Below are 22080 nucleotides of genomic sequence, written 5' to 3' on the forward strand. Positions count from 1 at the left end.
AAGGGTGTTCCTGATTATTTGTTTTCTCCACTATATTGTTTAACGGTGCTTTTATGGAAAAAAATATGAAAAGTCCCTCTCGTTCTGCCCTCGGTTTCACAGCGACTAGCCGTCATGACTTCCTTCCTCTCCGCCTATCGCTTCCTCCCTTTATTCTCCATCCCTAATCACTTCCTTCCCTTTCTGCGTTCTCTCTCTCCTTCAGCCTCTCATTTCTACAAACTGGAAAATATCACTCACTTCTTGCTCTTAGAGGGGCTTACAACGGTGTCGGCTCTTTTACTGTGGACAGACCCAGACAAACACACACACACACAAACACACACACTCTTTGTCACCGCGCTATTTAAAGAGTCATTGTGCTCATAAAGATAAGCCTCAGCAGCCAGAGCACCACAAAGCTCCCGATAAGGTGCGTTCTCCTAAACGTGCAACTGTAGAAATTGAAATTACACTGAAAAACATCCAAATGGAGACAACAATTGCTAGTGGGTGTCGGTTTTAACGCCTGCTTTTAGAAAATCTGTATTTCTACTCTGTTTGTTAAAGAAGCTTGAGTATAAGAGGTTTCTCTGTTTCAAAGTTCCCTTAGGCAGCAGTTGCTTTGGAAAAATCTACAGCCTGCATCTACAGTGAAAGATCTCCTACAGGCAGCGGTTCCCAACCTCGGGTCCGAGCCCAAAGATCACAGGGGGTGTACGCCAGGATTTGTCTTCTCTTGGGTTGTCAAAATTAGATTTACACATGTACTGTACTAAACTAATAATAACACACTTACTGGATAATTTATACAAAAGTCTGTATATAAAACTATTTAAAAGATATATATTTTTGCTACTTAATAGGCGACATTCTGTTTGAACTCGGTATTTCTGCACAGTTGTAGAGAAAGATCAGGCTACACTAATGTTGTTAGTATTATACTATTTCTTGAATTAGATTTCAGTGGTGGTTGCGTAGGATTGTTTCGGACTTGTGTGATCCAAACGTTTCAAATAACTCAGGAGCATTATATAGTATAGTATATAGAAAACAATTCACATGTTTTTATCTAACGAAATATTCTGCTTCAATCCATATTTGTTGGCATTTAGCCTTTCAAAAACAACATTTTCACTTTGGTCAAAAACTGTTTGCTCTCCCGCTTGCTGCAACTGAATTAGCAGGGCGGTGTAGCAGCAATCTAACAACACCATAAATTACATTTATTTTCACAATAACAAAAAAAATCTACTTTGGCCGTAACACTATTATAGTAAATTAATTAAGTCATCAAAAAAATCATAGTATGTATCTGCATTCATTTGGCAAATCCATCAAAATGTCATCACTTTTATTCTGACAAAACTGACGAGTTATATTCATTAAAGAAAGTTGATTTCATAAAAAAAGACAAACTCATTTAATACACTGAATCTCCTTATTCAATTTAAGGATCTTGTTCGAGGATTTGTAACTTTTTTTTTTAAGTGTGACGACATCAGAAAATATGGGAGGGGCTCAGCTTCAAGGAAAATAGGTTGTGGACCACTGTCCTACAGTACATCATTTTTTCTGCTCTTCATTTCTGTAAAAGTAGTGTGAGGTGACGTGAGTTCCAAATAACAGTGAGTGAAGATTTTCTCCACGCCATCAGAAAACTGCATGCCGGTACAGTAGATGTGACAGATGGAGGAGACAGCGAGAGCCAGCACATAGATGAACGATAAGCCCCACGCCAGATAAGCCAAATACAAAGATTCATATTGCGATAAGGAGGATGGAGTGAGAGAGGGGTAATTAAATAAGACAGAGAACACTGAAAGAAAAACACACAACACAACCACGTCAGCCAAAACGGACGTTATTCTCAAAACATGCATCAAAAAACCCAACAGAGGAATATACAAGGTATATTCTGTCATGTTTGGACCCAAAAAGCCACACCAACGGCGGACAACAAGGATATATATATATATATGACGTTGACATCTGGCAGAGTGAGAGGCACGGGAGAGGGTAGAATACCTATTTATGGGAGGGCTGTCACTTGGGCGACGCGACACACTCACAGGGAGAGAGGGAAGTCCCAGTCGGGCAGCCAGCCAATGGGAACAAGAGAGGGGAGAGGATTCAGTGAACAGGGGAAGGGGGGGAGGTGGAGGGTGGGAGGTCGCTTGAAGGTTTCATTTGTGGCGTCATGATGTGTAGCCTACAGGTCCATTTGGTAGTTAATGGGTGCAGCATTCACACAGCAAACCACCGCCATATAATACCCACCCCATCAGGCTGGTGTGGGTTACACACCTGCGTTTAGCAGCATTTTAAATTGTTTTAAATATGAGTTTGTTTGAAACAGTTGGTGTGGTTTAGCAAAAACAAGACTTTAAGCTGCTGTTAAGATGCTCTTTAAAAAGTCTAAACTAAATAAAAAAAGAAGGAGAACATAAACGTACAAGCTTCATAAAGCACAGCCATCATTCACAGCTTCCTGACCATGATGTAAGTACAATATTGTTCATCTTTATTAGTTTATAATAGTTCACTTGGGCTCTGTGAATGGGAAATTGTGATATTTTCCCTCTTCATTCCCTGTCATAATTTCCTTCTTTCCATCGAGGAGAAACGAACTACAATATTTTGACTTATATCATAGCCATGAAGCTACATAGTCTACAATACAGGTTCAACTAGTGCAGCTTTCTAATGAACACTGTGATTTTAGTTTGCACCAGTTGGAGTACTCTTCAGTTATAATGAGGCCTTTAGTCAGGAGCAGACGTCATCAGACGGTGCACAACATTCATAGTGTTTTGACCCTCAAATGTGAGGCAATCCTCGCATGTGCCCCTTTACAACCCTCCTCTCATAGCACTGTAAAGCTCCACCAGGACTATCTTCTGGTCCACAACACAACGTCTGGATGTAGAGAGCTATGGACCACATCTGGATCTGCAGCTTCTGTCTGCAGAATGCTTGTGAAGCTTATCTATATCTATATCTATATCTATATAAGTGCTTGTTGATTGTGATTGGAAGATACCCAACTTGTCCAGTTTGTGGTCACTAAATTAGTGAAAGTCAACATATCTAAAGACCTTTAAGCAGTGAGAAGGTAGTGGATCTGTGTCTTGCTCGAGGATAGATCTGGGGATATGGCGCCGCTGCAGTTATCAAACAAGGCTTTTCTTTAACAACGACGCAAACATGTAATAAACCGTAAAAGTTAAATAAACTTGATGACTTAGTGATGACAAAAAGCAAATGGCTGTGCCTGTGGGACCTGAAAACCTTGTGCGTATATATATACATCTGTTTATTGCATACACATTTTTAATCTATAAATAAAGTGGAAGCCTATTTGCACATGAGGGCAAACACTCGTTATGTACGTTATGCCCGCCTCTTAACTTCACACATGTCGGGCTCGACTCAAAGACTTCACTGCCTCGGGGAACGGAGAAGTTTCATTCCATTCCAGAGGAGCTTGTCTGTCTCAATAAAGACACTGACAGACATTCAGCGGTAATGGACGTCGCTACAACAGGTGCTGAGTGCTGCACAGAGCTGAGGGGTGGCTGGGTGGGTAGGCCGGGGTATGGCTGTGGGAAGATGTTGATCTGTTTTATTAACGGATGTTAAAAAATCATTATAAATATTTCTGTATTTTGACATAATTGCTTTATCAATTAGGCGACTGCTGAAAAACCAATGGTTTGGAGAAGGATTTGTTTTTTTTAAATACTTAATTTAACTGATCTTTGTGACTTCAAGCTGCTTTTTCTGCTTACAGCCTAAATACATGTCATTTCTTGTTGTCTGAGCCCCAGTTATAACAGGCTTGTCTTTAATGGCACACAAATATGTGTTCAAAAGAAATGAACACACAATGTAAAGTTCTATAAGTCATAAATTATGCTTGGAGGTGGCGAATAGTCGCATGCCACCAAACCTGCTGCTCGACATACAGCGCAACAGGTGTGATGGAAGTAATCTGTTGTAAAGAGGCGGCAGGTTTTTCAGTTTTATTATTTCTAATGAACGTCTCTGTCATTAAAAATATGAACCACTTGGTGGAAACTCTCATCAAAAGTGTTTTAAAAAGCATGAAAGGTATACAGTTTTAGCATATGGGCCTAAAGTGGGAATAAAGTATTTCAAAATTTTCCTGAAGTTGGAATTACTTGATGCATCATGTTCAACAGCATCAAATGAAGTGTGCAGGAGAGCTTTGCATTCTCTGCATTGAGTGCACTCGTAGAAGAGTATTAAATACTTGACAAACCTCCCTGTAAGGTACATTTTGAACGGATAAAAAATGTGCAATTAATTTGTGATTAATCACGATTAAATATTTTAATCGACTGAAACAGAAACTTTCATGCTGTCAGGTAAAAAAAACAAAAACAATATTGAACAGCTTTTATTCCTATTCTAGCTTGGATTTTAAGTTTAAAGGGTTGTGTTTGGTCGAATTAGGTGTCATGACCTTCAATCAATCTGTGCTGCAATTCTTCTTCATTTCAGAAGAAATCATTCCTTTCTTTGTTTTTAATCCAAAAGCAGAAATATAGGTGGCTACACACACACACTCCAAACCAAAAAGAAAAACAATCACATCAGAGAAAGTGATTCAAAGACATGAGTCGGCATAAGAGTAGTCTGTAGAACAAAGAGAGGCGTACCTTGAAGGCATACTTGCGGCTGATGTGGTCCTCAGGTCCCACGGGTGAAATGACATAGCTGGGCAGAGGAATACTGCCAAGGACCGCTTCCTCTCTGCTGTCTGGAGAGAGAGAAAGAGAGAGAGAGAAGGAGAGAGAGGGAGGGAGGGAGGGAGTAGATAATCAGGGCGAGGAAGGTGAGAAAGGAATGAGGAGGGAGATATGGAGGAAAGGAAAGAGCGAGAGATTAAATATCACTCATCACCCACTAATTTCATCGCTGCCTGCCACCAGTATCATAACACTCACATAAACACACTCGTATGCCGTCATTCAGACCACGGTGTTGTGCCAAACAGTAAATGACCACTCTGGTATCCCAGTGTCACAGAGTTAAAGCCGGCCTGGTCCAACTGGCAGCCAGCCGCCATTCCTCTGTGTGTCAGCCCCCATCCGGTTCACATGCTGAGATCAGAGCACACACACATTTGTCCTTCTATATTTGTAAGGACCCCTCATCGACAATAATGCAGTCCTCAACCTTCTACCTTAACCTCTGACCCTCCAACAGCTCTGTGAGGAAGAGAGGCCTGCTAAAAATGTCCTCACTTTCCAAAAACATCCTTCAAGGTCTCAAACTCAAATTGCCCCTCACAAAGATATAAAGCACAAACACAAAACACATGCATGCAGCCAGACTATGTCTCATCTTAATTAGTTCACACATCTATGAATTAATATCTAACAGTATTTGTTTTCCACTGAACATCGTGACAGCACGCTAGAATGTGTGCGCGCGTGCGTACGCAGCGATTACCACATCGTAAAAATGTAGTAATGGTATGAAAATATGTGCGCGCGGCACCTGTGCGTTTATGTTTGTCTGAGAGGTGATAAGGCAGCGCTGTGGATTAAAGGGGTAATTGGTTAAAAATAATTCAAGGACCTTTGGAGGAGACATTCCCTAAATGGTGGGCGAGACGGTGAGGTCTTTTTATCTGCTTTGCCCAGTCGGTCTCGCTCACACGTACAAACACACTGAGCCGACCAGACCGTGACAAGTGAAGTTAGATAGCACCCAAACAGCACATGAATGGCAGTATTTTGTCACTCTATTCTGTCCGTTTTGTCCTCAGTTAAAGGGTTTTTTCTTGTATGAATTGAGGGTCTACAGATAGAGGGTGTGTGTATGCTACAGGGCTGTAAAGCAAATAAAATGTCTAAGTCCCCACAACGGACAGACCTCCCTTGGAAAGTTTTGGACCATTGGCAAAAGGAAAAATAAATGTCTGTAAATGTTTAATACTTTATTGAAGGCTGCAACTCATAATTATTTTGATTAATCTGCAGATTTAATTAAGGCCTTTTTGCTTGAAAGATGACTGAGAAGAAATTGAAAGAGTCGCTGATTCTTTGTCTGTCGATCAACTCATCAATTAAAAGACTAAATGTTTCAGCTCTAATTTTATGTATTCAAATAACTCTATAACCCGGCGGCTGAACGGCGGCTGAACGGCGGCTGAACGGCGGCTGAGCGGCGGCTGAGCGGCGGCTGAGCGGCGGCGATGCACTCAGCTGTGTGCAACTCGGGCCCTTGTATTGTGAAAGTGTGAATCACTGCAACCACGAGAGGTCCTTGAGCATGCAGCCTCAAATGAGCACCCAAAATATTCTGCAGTTTGGTGCAGCAGTATGCGAGATTAGCCGCGGACGGACACAGAGATGCACACACACACACGACCGATCTCATTATCTCCTGGTGGAGATAATAAAAATACAGTTTGCAAGTTTTTAATCTTAAAATTAAAACACCAGTTTGCTACAACTCCCAATTTTCTAAAATAATAAACTACAAAAAAAAAAAAACCAAGACATCACCTCTACAGCGCCGACAGGAACTATCAAACAAATGACGGTAATAATAAAAAAACACAGATAGCGATGGGAGGTTTTGTTGTTTGTGTAAGAACATGGGATGAAGGGAGGGGACGAGAGGTGCTGGAGACAGATCAAGTGTTTTCATGTTGAGAGGAGAAACCTTTGAACTGAGAGAGAAAGATGGATAAGAGAGAGAAAAAGAAAGGACAGAGAATTGATTTCCTCCTCGGAGGCAGAGGAGCGCGTCCCAAAAGGTTTCGGTTAAGAATATGGAGATGAAACAGAAAGGCGTGGAGAGGCAGATAAAGACAGCCAGGGCATGGAGACGGATGGCGAGGGAGGCATGGTGAGAGAGGAGAGTGTGTGATGTCGCTGAGTGTGTCTCCATATCTCTCCATGTGTTTGAGCTATAACTCACTGAGAGAGATCAGATTAATGCCGCCCAGATTGAATCACTGGCTCCTTTGTCAGCTGCAGTTCGCTTCAAATCCAGCACCATCAATTCAAACGTTTCAACTTTGTCCAAACCTTTTTTGTTGAAACTGTCACATTTCCAGGACGGACATATATTTTATTCATCTCCAAAGACATATTTCCCCCTGGTAGTCTGCACTTCCCTCAATTTAAAGCCAGAAAAAGAAGAACGTATATATTTATAAAGCTAAGTTTTAGTACGGCAGCGTATTGCAGCCAAGACAGAAAAAGAAAAATGGATCAGCATCACGTTATAACGTGAAAAGTTGGTAACACTTTAAAATAACCATCATTTATAAATGGTAAATTGATACTTAATTAAACTTAGTTAATAGTTATTTTAATGGTAAGTTGTAGTTTAGTTTATTGCTCCACACATTCTAACCATATAAACATTATTTTGGATATTTAATACTTAGTAAACATTATTAATTATCATTTCATTATTATAACAAGATATTCTCACATTACTATGGCAAACAAACTTATCATGTTATAAGAAACTTTTCTTGATATAACAATATACTATTTATCTTGTTATAACGTGAAACATTTCATGTTATACCGTGATGAACAAGGCAAAAGTGAGCATGGCTCACATACCCCCTCTCACTGCTTGACCCCTACTAAAGTAGGGCCAAAGGTTTTGTCCTTTTGAACTAATGGAATGAATGGGCATTAACTAATTAACTAACGGGCACCCTGGACTTTTAAACCCCAAAAGGCACAACTAGACCACAATGTCAACCATCGTACCAAATTTGAAGTTCCTAAGTTAAATAGTTTCCGAGTTCTGCTCCGGAAACGAAAGTGTGACACGCGAACGGACGGAAGGAAGGACGGACACGTGTAGCGCTATATACCGCCCCATAATTATTGTTATATAATAATTGATGTTTTTTATGTGCCGCTTATGCCTTACTTCACTATCTCCACGTGCACACACCTCTACGACGTCAAACTACAACATGGTCAACAATGGAAATAAGTCCTGTGGCCTTTTTTAGTGTTATCCTTGATGTTCTTTTAACTGTGCATGTACATTAGTGTTGTAACAGTGTAAGTGTCTTTTTAAAATTAATTTTCAAATAAACAAAACAAAAAAAGATCAGCTGAAAGGGCTCCAGTGTGGAAGGTTTCACTTTCTAACCAGATAAATAGTTGTTACAACAAGAAAAGCTTCTTGTTATAACGTGATAAGTTTGTATGTCATTATAACGTGAAAATATCTTATTATAATGTGAAAAACATCCTGTAATAACAATAAACTTTTCATGTTATAACATGATACTGATCCAATAGATATGTGTTAACAACTGTAAGATTACTCTAAAGTTAATTCCAATTTAATGGTAGCAAACTTTTGTTGATCTCAGGTGCATCATTTTTTCAAACAACACCAGTGAGACACCTGCAGAACACAATCCAGTCCAACACAATAGCCATTCAATAAATCCAACATGTGAAGCTCATAACATTCAGCCTTTGTTGAGGCTTCCTGAGAGGTGCTGATTGAACGCTGTGGTAATTTTAAAAGCAGTGGAGGTGTTAGCATTTTGAATTGTATTTGATTTTAAGGTGTTCTATGTTATTTCGCTCTTTCCTGAATGAATGATTGCGGGGGAGCAAAAAAACACAAAGAGGCAGGTGGTGGAACAGGTAGTAAGTGGGAATTTAGGTCCGGTCGACATTACACTGCGCATAAAGACTCACCTTTGTAGTAGAACAGGCAGAAATCAGCCAAGACGAACCACTTCCTCTTCCAAAGACGCATCCCAGAGCTGTCCTGCAGAGATAAAGAGGGATAAAGAGTGTAAGTAATGAATGAATGAATAATGAGGCAGAAAGTAGCACAGATTGGAGGAGATAACAAGAAAGAGTAGACTGACATCTTAAATATGAAGAAAGGGGGGGAGGAGAGAAGAAGAGAGGGAGGGAAGGGAGTGATCATTTGTCCTCGTTCACCGGCTCGCTGGGCCTGCCACTGCTGATCCACTGGCCGCTTTGTCTTTAATGGTCCCTGGCTGAAAATGGTGCAGTTTGAGGAGGAGAGGAGATCCAGAAGGGATGAAATCACCACAAACGCAGACGGATACATGTTTCATCTTTGTAACCCCGTATGAGGAGATGTTAGGGAGCAAATGGCTGTCTATTTGTTAGTGATGAAGTGTGTGTGAATATAAGTATACGTGTACATTTGTGTTCATGTGTGTTCCCCTACCACTGCTTTTCTAATTAAAATGTAACTGCACCGCACAAGTAGACTCTATATGTTGTGTGCGCGTTCCCGCCTGTGTGTATTTGTGTGTGTGCGCCTCAGTGTGTGGTCATTAAAGTGTAATTGCTTCGCGGTAACATCACTCGCTGTTTGTCTTGTACCGACGCCAGGCGTCCTCCAGTGGGACGATGCCAACTACAGATATTTTGAGTACGACTTCAGACACTCAGAGTGTCTCCAGTAATAGCCTGTCTGTGATCAACAGCAGGTGCTCTATATTGCCAAAGCAAAAGACATAAATCAAGAAAAAATAGAAGTAGGCCACTGGAGGAAACGTTGCAGGACCATACAAGCTGGATCTCATCCCTGTAGTCGTGTATTAAAGAGACACGAACATCTCAAGACTAAAATTAGCTAATAAACTTACAGTAGTCTATTGCATGTTGCATTGTTGTTTAAATAACTATCCTGTTCATTTTCTATGAAGAAGAGTTCAATTTAGAGTTGAAACTATTAGTTGATTTTTCAAATAGTTGTTCTCTTCTGTTGTTGTTGTTGTTGTTGTTGTTGTTGTTGTTGTTGTTGTTGTTGTTGGTCAACACTTAAACAAGACTTCAAATTCCAGTATACACATATAGAATTGAATTGATTAGGGTAGGGGGGGAGGGTTTGCAGTTCGGTGTGCTGAGGATCTCATCTCTGCTTTTTGCAGATGATGTGATCCTGGTGGCATCATCGGTCTGTGACCTCCAGCACTCACTGGAACGGTTCGCAGCTGAGTGTGAAGCGGCTGGGATGAGGATCAGCACCTCTAAATCTGTGGCCATGGTTCTCAGCAGGAAACCGATGGATTGCCTACTCCGGGTAGGGAATGAGTCCTTATCCCACGTGAAGGAGTTCAAGTACCTCGGGGTCTTGTTCGTGAGTGAGGGGACTATGGAACGTGAGATTGGCCGGAGAATCGGAGCAGCGGGGGCGGTATTGCATTTGCTTTACCGCACCGTTGTGACGAAAAGAGAGCTGAGCCGGAAGGCAAAGCTCTCGATCTACCGGTCAATCTTCGTTCCTACTCTCACCTATGGTCATGAGGGCTGGGTCATGACCCAAAGAACTAGATTGCGGGTACAAGCGGCCAAAATGGGTTTTTCTCAGGATGGTGGCTGGCGTCTCCCTGAGAGATAGGATGAGAAGCTCAGTCATCCGTGAGGATCTCGGAGTAGAGCCGCCAGCTGAGGTGGTTCGGGCATCTGGTAAGGATGCACCCTGGGCGCCTCCCTATGGAGGTGTTCCAGGCACGACCAGCTGGGAGGAGGCCACGGGGGAAGACCCAGGACTAGGTGGAGAGATTATATCTCCACACTGGCCTGGGAACACCTCGGGATCCCCCAGTCAGAGCTGGTTAATGTGGCCCAGGAAAGGGAAGTTTGGGGTCCCTTGCTGGAGCTGCTGCCCCCACGACCCGACCCGGATAAGCGGTTGAAGATGAATAAATGAATGAATGAATGAAAAATGAATAGATTGGTCCCATTGTCACCAATATCCGTTGCCGCTATTTGAGTCGGTATTGACCCGATATCCGTTAATGGTATCGGCGAATTCCTAATGATTTGACTGTACATTATGTTAAAATGAGTGTGTTTCAGTCAGTGTGTGTGTGTGTGTGTGTGTGTGTGTGTGTGTGTGTGTGTGTGTGTGTGTGTGTGTGTCCTGACCTGTTTGTACAGCCATCCTCGGACCACCACGGGGACATTGGGATTCCTTTTAATGGCCTGCTCTCTCTTCCCAAAGCTGTGCACCTTCCGGGAGCCCTGAAACACACACAGACAAGAAGAGAAGGATTTCATTAGATGTAAGAAAATATAATCAAAGTCCTTAGCAATGGCTGATATTGTTACACATGGCATCAACAATTTCATTGCATCTAAAGAATATGGATTACATATAGTTACTGAGAGATGACCGAACACTTGTTTTGCATATTTTTACACATCTAATTTGTTCAGTAGCAAAGTTGTGTGGCATCTCAACATTAGCAATAGCAGAGCTATATCAGCCTGGTTAATTAATAAATATTTAACATGAACATTTATTCTATGTAGCAGAAAAAAGGCTGGGACTAAAAGTGAGACAGTTCTGTGTGTCTCAGTGACGTATTTCTGGAAATAGGCCGTCTGTGCCTCATCAGACCATTCAGTCTGACTTACTACGTTACTGAATGGACCTTCACACACACCATGATTAGCTTCTTTTTTCTGGTACCTTCTTTCTGCTCCAGTTGTTACATAATTACAGCCATTATTTGAGTACAGCCAATTTTCCACTGGACCTCCATGTCAGCCATGGTTGCCATGACATTAGTCAGACACTGACAAAGCCTCTATAGACTATCAGGTAGGAGGTTAGAAAAGTGGGCTTGTGACCTGCAGGTCACCGGTTCGGCTGCCAGACAGACACCTGCTGGAAAGTCTGGCCAGTGAACCTGAACGGCTGCCATCAAAGAGAGGGAGGCAATAACTGCATCTAAGTGTGTACGCTGAAAGCTCAGCATTGCTGATAAGGCGACATGCGACTTTTCCTACATAAAGAAGTCAAGTGAAAGGTTCGTGATAGAAAAGAGGAAACAGTTTGTGCAAAAACACGAGGTGGGCTCCAGTTTCTCAAACTCTCTGTGTACTGTGTATGATTTGTGCATATGTAAGGTACAACGTCATTTAGTGAGTGCACCATGTAAGTATAATATAAACTGAAATAATGAAGGCCTTATGGACAGAAAGGATTTTAACTAAAGGCCCATCTACAAGACGGAGCATTGAGATTATGTAACAATGGAGTTGTTGCCTCAGTGGCCTCTGCTGCCACAAGTGGTAATTACAGGACGCCGGCGCTTTGATTTCTGTTGATGTCTGAGTGGCGAAGGGTACGGCACCATTCTAACAGGAGGGAAACACCATTCAAAAGGGAAACAGACTTCGATACAAGACCATGACTGAGAGGAAAGTAAACATGTCTTCAAGTGAGGTAAAAAACTTTTCATTTTAGTACTGTGACAACCCTTTTCATGCATGTAGCTGATTTGATTGGTGTGATAGAAAACTAGGGCTGCACCCTCTTAGTCGATTAGTCAACTAATCGGTCGTTTTGGTCTTAGTTTAGTTTAGCTTACTTAAGAAGGGACAGTGCAAATAAAAATGCCAGAATTAGCCAAAAGGCTATCACTGGCCAAGGTGTTACAGAAGGCATCCTAAAATCCATCAGAACAAAAACAGGCTATAAGTCATTAGTCTTTTTTTATGCTTTTTTCATGCTGAATGACTTATTTCAAAGAAACTTATGAGCACATCTCTGGTAAACACAAGATTTAAAGTGATGCTTTTGTGTCATTCATTGTGGAAAATCAACTAAGAATTTGTTTGGTCAAGGACAGCCCTACCAAAAGCATCTGAGCAAACAGAAAAAAACATGCAAACTTCACACAGAAAGGCCCCGACCGGCCGGTGGATTAGAATTTACATAACGGTGCATAATTTATTGAAATTGAAAAGTTCTGAACTTGGACAAATATGTGCATACAGATGGACTCTAACTACATCACCGCTGAAACCACACACAATTGAAAATGGACCTGTAAATACAAGAATTGAATCAGTATAACCCAAATATTGATCTCTTGAACCACCGACTTCACATCAATTTCCCCCCTAACTAGTGACAACCAGATTCCTGCCCCATCTTCTAGGTAGCGACTAAGCCTATAACTTATAATTATTTTTGTTAGCTATTAATCTGCTGGCTATTTTTATGGATTAATCAAGTAATCTAAATATGAAGCAAAAAACCTGTCCATCTGTCTGTCTGTCTGTCTGTCTGTCTGTGTGTGTGTCTGTGGGTGTGTCCTTCACATATCTCGAGAACCATCCATCTGAACTACTTCACACTTGGCTGGTGTATTGGTGGGGACCCAAAGCCGTGCAGTGTTGAGGTTGGTGCAATTTGGACCAATGTTCAATATTAATAAACTTTGAATAAACAAGCGATAGCGCTCTATGCAGCAGCGGGCACGGGGCGTTCAGCTCGGCTCTGTGAACTGAAAGTGTCAAAAAATTTGACAAAAGCCTTTAAAGGGTCAATCAGTACACAAATAGGTGAAATTATATTGTAAGGAACCATCTGAGCAGTTTGACTGAACTTGTCCAGCTCAGGTCTATTAGCAGTATTTAACTCTTTGGTAGTATTTACTGTTCCAGCCCATTAAGTTATAATTCTACTGTATAAAAGAACAACATCCGAGGTACTGACGTCAATTCATCGTTCATTGCACACATTAAGGAAATGCATGGGTGCTGGTTGTATATCTCTTTTCCAGCAAACCATGACGTTCTTGCATTATTATTGTGTTTGTGTGTGCGTGCCTGTTGTATAAGCCAGCCAAACATACTTATACACCGTGCCCATATTCATGAAATCTCATTACACCATCCTCTATTCTGAAAGCTCGGAAGGAAGACTACTCCCCATGGCACTGCAAACACACACAAATACCCTGCCACCTTCGTCACACTGTTATTATCATTTAAGAGTTGGTGTGACGGCTGCGTGAGTGTGCATATGAACTGGCAGCAGCACTGGGAGGCATCCACAGCTGGAAAACTGCAAACGTTCTCGCTAATTAGAGGGAGGCTGGTTGGCCAAGCATGATGCAAAGACGCGGAGCGGCTCCAATACTGTCACATTCGAGTCCCCTTATCTGTATCTACAGTATGTGTATGTCCATGCATGTGTAATGTGTTTGTCTCTGCCTGTATGTGTTTGTGTGTGTGAGCATGTGATGCGGTGGTCTATTTTTAGGGCGAGGGTAATTCTGTGGAAAAAGGCTGTGGTCCCTGCTGCAAAGTAGCACTCTGTCTTGTAGGTGAGTGACTCAGGGTGCAGAGCAGCTATTTGTTACATTAATGGAACACGATCAGACAACCTGAAAGCCAAGAGAGACCAGTCGAAGACCTGCAGGCTGCCGGTTCAAATCCCCAGCCAGACAAGAATTACCTGGGCACCTGAAGTAATTTAACATGAGTAGTGCTTTCCCCTCCGTTCAAAAAACCTGGTTGAGGTATATATATACACTAGACACCTAATCCCAATCTGTTCAAGTCGATCTGATCACTGGTTAGCAGCAGCTGAGTGTAGTTGAACATGGCAGCTCCCAATCTGGGTTACTTTTAGCACTGAAACGATTAGCCAATGCGCAAACAGAAAATTTGCATTACAAACATTTGAATGGAGACACACTTAAAGTGATAGTTTGGATGTTTTGTAGCGGGGTTGTATGAGGTACTTATCCATAATCAGTGTATTACATACAGTAGATGACGGTCGGCACACCCCCAGTTTGGAAAAACAGACAGGAGTACCAGCATGGGAGCAAAGCAATGTACTGATGTGGACGGGGACAGCAGTAAAACATATTTTAGACACCTAAAAGAAAGGCCCACTTAAAAAAATCGATATCCGTTTAAGTGTATGTTATATTTAGAATATTTTCACTGGTTTATCTTGCCGTCAGACAGCCCTTTCCCGACGGGGAACTGAACTGAAGGTGAAACTTATCTATGCTCTCTTCAAAGCCACCAGACTCAGTTGACAGCATAGAGAAGTTTCACTTTCAGTTCAGTTCCCCCTTGGAAAATATATTTAATATAGCGTACACTTAAACGGATATCGATATTTTGTAGGTGAGCCTTTCTTTTAGGTGGCTAAAATACGTTTTGCTGCCGGCCCCACAGCAGCACATTGCTTTGCTTCCACGCCGGTACCCTAGTCTGTTTCTCCAAACTGGGAGCATGCTGACCGTCATCTACTGTAGATAATACACTGATTATGGATAAGTACCTCATACAACCCCACTTCAAAACACTGAAACTATCCCTTTAAAGTCAGCTCTTGGAGACTGTGATGGACATTTTGACCATTTTCTTACATTTTACAGACTAAATGGTTCATTAAAAAAAAATGGATGTATATGATAAATTACATCTAGTAATTCACTAAGTGAAACATTTGACCTGCTGGTGATGCTAGATGAAAAGTCAGAGAATCACCAAAGTCATTAGGATTCCTCCTCCGGGCACCATGAATGTCTGTACCAAATACTACCGCAATTCATCCAATAGTTGTTGACATATTTCAGTCTGGACCGAAATGGTGAACCAACCAAAAGACAGACATTTCCAGTCCTAGGACCATGCCACTAGCGTGGCTTAAAAAACGTAATTAAAGAATTTAAAGATTGGGGTCAGGAACAGAAAGTGATATGCCTCAAGCAATGGATTTTCAAATGTGAGCGGCTCAGAGACTCCTTGTGTTGATCTCCACCAGCTTTCCTCTTCTCACAGTGTTTCACTGTGAGAATCTAAACCGCAAAATCACCTAAAGGCATATGGTTAAAAGAATGTGTTGACTGCATTGGGAGTGTTACTTAATGGCAGTAGTTAAGGGGGAGTGTCAGTCAATCTTTTTCCAATTACATTTTTTTGCAGTTAATAAGGCTGCACAATTAAATTAATATTAATCGTGATCATGATTTTGGCAACCCGCAATTTAATGAACATGATCGCATATGATATTGACATTTAAAATGCGTGCTCCTCTCATAGAAATCTCTGCTGTATATCAAATCAAGCGCTTCTTAAACTAGCAGCCAGCCACCAGCCGGCGATCGGGATGTTTTGGCTTCACTCATGGGGAGCTTTCGTCATGCCGCTGAGCAGCCTGTGAAAAACTTTCGTGAATGTTGCGGCTGCAGCTCACAGTACAAGAGCAACATACTGTATATTACTCAGTATATATATAATTTATTAGTCTGCTCTCTTTTGTATTACAGAGAGCAGACAAAGATTTGTAGCACAACATGAAAGTGAAAGCTCTGATGATTTTAATGTGAATAAGTGTGAAAAAGTGCAATAAAAATGTTTTGATCCTAAAATCAATGAATACTCGTGATCTCAAGAGCTATTTTCAAATATGAGGCGGGGAACTGACGAGGCACACAAAGCTGCATAAATTCATAACCGCAAACTGAGAAACGACACGACCTCCTAAATGACATTGACTTTGATAAATCCCAAAGAAGTTGTGCAAACCGGTTATGAACACAACATCACTAAATATGCACCCAGCGACAGGAAAACACAAGCACTCAAAGGAGAAATGTGACACACAACTCGAGGGAGAAACGGGATGATTTCTGTCTCGGCGCTCCCTCTGATGTTTTGTCAGATGCGGAATGGATGTGACTTCTTCAAACTGTGGATTCGTTTCTTGACGGCGGCGTGCTATGCAAGGGGGGACACGAATGACTCATCTCTCCTCTGAGACAACATTCTCTTGTTAAGAGTTTTTCTCATCAGAATGAGGCTTCTGTGCTGTTTCCCTGCTGTTCGATGGCAGGAGGTGATGAGCCAGAGCACCTGGGAGGGCTGCAGGCCAGGAAAACACGGGGCGTGGAAACAGGCGACGGCCGGGCCGTCGTGATAGATACCCTGTCATCTCTGTAACGCACCCGATGACACATGTTCAATCTCAGTCCCGCGGCACCTGTTGATGGGGCAGGATGAGATTTCACGCCATTGTGGAGCTGTGTATATGCGAGCATGCGAATGAGTGAGTGAAAAGGAGTGTAAGATATAGAATGAAAGAGTGAAAAGTGACAGAGTGAGCCAAGGGAAAGAGAGGAAATGAAGAACCAAGACAGCAAGAGAGGCTTCCCAATTCCTACATAGACAACTTTATGTTGCTAAAAAAACAGATAGCAAAGAATGTGACCTCCATTGGATCTGCAGTTGGGATTCGTCAGCATTGATTATGCTGAATCGCTTCAACGAATTCCATCATTTTGGCAGCAACAGCACATTGCCTGAGCCAATGACAGCTTGAAGGACGACCACGCACAAAATTTAATTGTGTCTTGTTTTATTGTTACTCTTCACACGTTTTTCCGGCATCCCTTTCAGTTGATTATTGGTATGTGTGTGGGTTGTATTCAAGAGTAGATGTGAGCAGTGATATAAAGCAAATCTGACATGAACGGCTTTTAAGAATCCAGCATGAAGACCTGCGATGTGAATGGAGCCAAAAAAATCCCACATATATATACAAATACAGTACAAGGCCAGAGAAAAGGTAAAAGAGAGGAACAGAGATGAAGAATTGTACTTTTCTTTTGCTAACTGAGTATACAACAAGGGTCTACAGCCATGAAAGCAGCTCTGTGAGGTTGTATAGCTACTGAGGCACAGCGGTGCTTTGAGCTAAATGCTAACATCTGCATGCTAACATGCTCACAATGACAATACCACCATGGTGATGTTTAGCAGGTATAATGTTAACAAGCAGCAATGCCCGGGTCTGTAAAGTGAAGCCAATGAGGAAGTGTCTTAAACTTGCATTCTCTCTAACAGCCAGCAGGGGGCGACTCCTCTGGTTGCAAAAGAAGTCTGATTGTATAGAAGTCTCAGAGAAAATGAGTCTACTTCTCACTTGATTTATTACCTCAGTAAACATTGTAAACATGAGTTTATGGTTTCAGTCGCTAGTTTCAAGTCTTCAATACAGCATGATGTTCATTTACATAAGTACTCGTTTTAAGCCCTGACGAAGACCTAGTGGTCGAAACATGTTGGCTTTTTTTAATGATTTAGCTGCTATAATAAAGGCTTTTTAATATATTTCCTTTCTCATTTGCTACTTGTTTTAGTATTTTGGAGTGTTTGGAGTGCCTTCCTGTCTATCCTGTGTTTTTTCCATGTTTTCCCGACACGTTTTTGCCTTACGGTTGAGTACACAGAGCAACCAGTTATCTGCCTTTCCATTATATACTTGTTGAGATATTTCAGTCTGCAACAAAAATGGTGGTCCGACCGACCGATTGAATAACAGTCGGATGGACATTGTAATCCCTACAGCTACGCCTCAACCATGGCTAAAAATGTAAGTTGTATTGCTTGTGCATGGTATAAGATATCATGAGAGATTATTCCATTTGTAGTAAGCGGTGTATGTTGTGAATAATATACGAAATTGAGTACTAATCAAGATGGAGTTTAGGCTAATAGTTACTTGAAAGCTGCAGCGACAAGTTGTCAGTTGTTAAGTAGCTGAAAAGGACGAGAGACATACCAAGTTCACTAAATGAATCGCCTAAAACAATGCAGCCTTTTCTGGTAAAAGTGCCCTTCTGTACCCCTTCCTGTAAGACAGACAGGTAGGAGTCAGTTGTAATTACTTCACATCTACCTGCCAGGCTCTGAATCCTGCTTTAATCAAGCCGCTCCACTGCCATCACCATCCCTCCACCTCCTTCTCCTTCTCCAATTAAGCCCCAGGGTTTCATTCCTGTGGGGCCTGTCATGGATATTGGTCAACCGCAGAAGATCTCTGAATCCCCATTCATCATCAGCAACCATCCACAGCTGGCATGAGTCAGCTAAAACAGCTGCTAACCAGGTCAGCAAGTGACCACAAATAAGAGCAATGGCTATAGTACTGCCAATACGACTACTACAACTACTGCTACTGCTACTACTACTAGTACTTTATTCATGTACAGTAGATCTCCGAACATCGGACACAACGAGGAGGAGCAGGAAAAGATAGTTGGACATAATCTTTTCAGCCTATTGTGGTTAAACAAAGGCAAAATAAATGTTAAAATGAATGCAAAACTTTCACAGTGTGAGTCACCTTTTTTTTAAATGTGATAGCGTCTGCCAGCCTAAAGCCTCAGGCGTGACTCCCCACAGTCTGGGGAGGCTGATGGCTAAAGCACACCTGTCAGCTTTAGGACAGAGAGACTGTCAGAAGTGTCTGAAGACCTCAGGCTGTCCTCTGGCTCATAAAGAAAGGACGCTGTGTTCAACATTTTGACAACAGTTACTACATCAGTCCATTTGACTTCACCCATCGAAACAATTAATGTTAGCAAACAAGACCAGTGCCGAGCCGTGTGGGTGTCTACACTGGGTATATTTGTTCTCCTAGAAATACAAATATTTCTTTATGGAGGAAAACAGGAGCTGATCTATCACAGACAGAGCTACGGGTGTCAGAGGTTCCAATAACAGCCAGGGTGGACATATTGAAGACAAGAAGTAAAAAAAATAGACCTCTAAAAAAATGATGTTTCCGACAAAACTTTTAGTCCCTGGAACTACTTTTCAAGGAACTAACAGGTTCCTTCAGCCCACTGTTGTCTGCATTTCCACCGCGGTCTAAAGACCTGCGAAGATCAGGCAAATTAGTCCGCTGACGTGTGAAAAAGCAATATGACATGAGATAAGGGCTGCTGGTGGTCACAGCGGTAAACACACTCTGCAGCCTGTTCAGTGTGTCCGTCTGTTTCATCTGAAAACACGCTGGAAAAAATAACGGTTTTGTCTCTGCGATGACATTTACTGCTGCACGTTGGACGTAATGAATGAAATGCAGAGGAGCGTCTGTCTAAGAGCGTCTGTCTCCACAGTAAATCATCTGTTCGAGTGTTTGATGGTTATCTATTTGTGCTTTAGAACGTTAACACCATTTTCCTTTCTCTCATTCACAGCACCGCCGCGCTACGTATGATCTCTCTCTTTGACTCCATCTTTTTAAAAATGAAAAGGAAGCCGACAACAGAGCCTAACTTTACTTTTAATGTTATCAAACAAACAGAAATGCTCTCCCCTCGTCCTAAAACAGTCCTAAATCAATACTAGAGTACTTCCTTGTTTTACGAATGAAGCGGTACAGTTGGAGCAGCGGCGGAAATGTGTGTTTGACCAATCAGCGACAGTCATCCCTGCAAACAACAGCCCAAAAGTTCCTGTACTTTCAGAAAGTACTACCCCACAACCAGGGCCTTCTGGGAAGGGGGTAAAAAAGGCCCCATAAAATGTCCCAAGCACTTAATTCAGACCCTGGTCCCTGCAGGCAAAACACGATGAGTTCCTCATAAGATTCTTAGTTCCGGGGACAAGTTCCTGCAGTGTAAACGGGGCTTTTGCAACTTTTGACAACTGATTAAGTGTCGAAGCAAAGTTCATTTAGCTTTTGTCATTTACTCTCTTTCCTCTGCTCTCTTCTGTCTTTTTAAACCGAGATGCTAAATGTTTGCCCTATTACTGCGATCTTTATATCCAGCTCAAGAGCTTCTGCTGTGACGTTCTATCTTACATTACTCCCTAGACACTGATATGGCTCTAACCTTTGCACTCCTGCTCGGAGGTTGAGTGTTCTGCTCTTGTAATTTTATGATACTTTGGTAGACATCGACAGCTAACCGACAGAGGTCTGTGTGATAGCCAGGGATGAATGCTGGAGAAGCAGAGGATCAAAACCAGCCAAAACTTTTTAACAACCTGAAACTGTGTTCAATACTTGACGGCTACACTGTCTGCCTTTAAAGAGCTTAGAACTTGTTTCAACTGAGTCCATTTGATCGTTCTCATCACTGGGTAAAGCCATGATCATATGGCAATGATGGAAAGGAGCAGCTGCAGAGAGTTTTCTGATCTTTAGATATATTTTCGCTCTCAATTGGACTGGAATTTGTAAAAAACACACCAGAATAAACTGCAAATGTAAAAGTAAAATGAGCGAGCAACACAGTTTTATGTTTGCTTGTAAATCAAATTGAAACAAAATCAAATATTGATTTGTGAGAAGAATACTGGTTTGTATGCTAAATGGATACAGTGAAAGCAAACCAAGCTACAATGCACTGTTGACTCTGATTTAACAGTAAATTATCAAAATGCACACATTTACACATACTGTACATCTCAGACACACACCTGTGGGTTTAGATGCATCTCTCCCCAACTTGCTGACTGGATTTAAATACAACCACAGCAGAATGACAGTGAACCACACACACACGAGCAAACAGACTGACCTTGGAGGCAGCGGTGGTGTCCACAGTGGAGGAGGTGACGGCAGTGGAGGCCTCGCTGACGGTGGTGCTGGAGAGCTGCTCAGCCACCGATTTGGACATCATGGAAGCACCCTGCGGCCTGGACAAGAACACACACACACACAGAAAGGGTTAACACACCTTTTCCAAATCCAATATACAGTAGTGCTTTTATTAAGGCTGTCAGAGTCAACACAATAATAACACGTCAACACAAATTAGTTTTAACGCTACTAATTTCTTTAACACATTAACACTATTTGGTCTTCCAGAGGTTGTAGCGAACTCCGTTTTAAAGCATCGAGTGAAGATACTGACATCATATGAAATTAGAAAACTTAATGAATCCATAGGTTAAATAACGCTCCAAATTTACACTAAATTTTGGCGAAGAAAAACTGGCATGGCCATTTTCAAAGGGGTCCCTTGACCTCTGACCTCGAGATATGTGAATGAAAATGAGTTCTATGGGTACCCACGAGTCTCCCCTTTACAGACATGCCCACTTTATGATAATCATATACAGTCTGGGGCAAGTCATAGTCAAGTCAGCACACTGACACACTGACAGCTGTTGCTGCCTGTTGGGCTGCAGTTTGCCATGTTATGATTTGAACATATTTTTTTATGCTAAATGCAGTACCTGTGAGGGTTTCTGGTCAATATTTGTCATTGTTTTGTGTTGATTTCCAATAATAAATATATACATACATTTACATAAAACAAGCATTTTTTCCACTCTCATGTTGATAAGAGTATTAAATACTTACATACTTACATACGTACATTTTGAACAACTAAAAAATGATTTTTTGTGATTAAATATTTTAATTGATTGACAGCCCTAGTTTTTATACATCATCTGGAGTGTTTTTAAAGGCTTTTCACTAGTCACTAGTGTCTCACACTCCAAGTTCAAGTCATATACA

The 22080-nt window shown here is 41.7% G+C and overlaps 1 protein-coding gene across 20 annotated transcripts in view; it reads right to left on the reverse strand.

Annotated features, from left to right (window-relative positions):
- The window catches only part of LOC141766710 (pleckstrin homology domain-containing family A member 7-like), a 187322-nt gene that overhangs the window by 39520 nt on the left and 125722 nt on the right, over window positions 1–22080 (reverse strand). For all 20 annotated transcript variants that reach the window (XM_074633786.1, XM_074633785.1, XM_074633788.1 and 17 more), the window contains 4 exons: window positions 21134–21251; window positions 10926–11021; window positions 8709–8781; window positions 4665–4765 (listed from right to left, as the gene is read on the reverse strand). In XM_074633786.1, the coding sequence (XP_074489887.1) occupies window positions 4665–4765; window positions 8709–8781; window positions 10926–11021; window positions 21134–21251 (388 nt within the window). The remainder of the gene's footprint in view (window positions 1–4664; window positions 4766–8708; window positions 8782–10925; window positions 11022–21133; window positions 21252–22080) is intronic.

This window comes from Sebastes fasciatus, chromosome 4 (genome assembly GCF_043250625.1).
Source record: "Sebastes fasciatus isolate fSebFas1 chromosome 4, fSebFas1.pri, whole genome shotgun sequence".
NCBI classification, from domain to species: Eukaryota; Metazoa; Chordata; class Actinopteri; order Perciformes; family Sebastidae; genus Sebastes; species Sebastes fasciatus.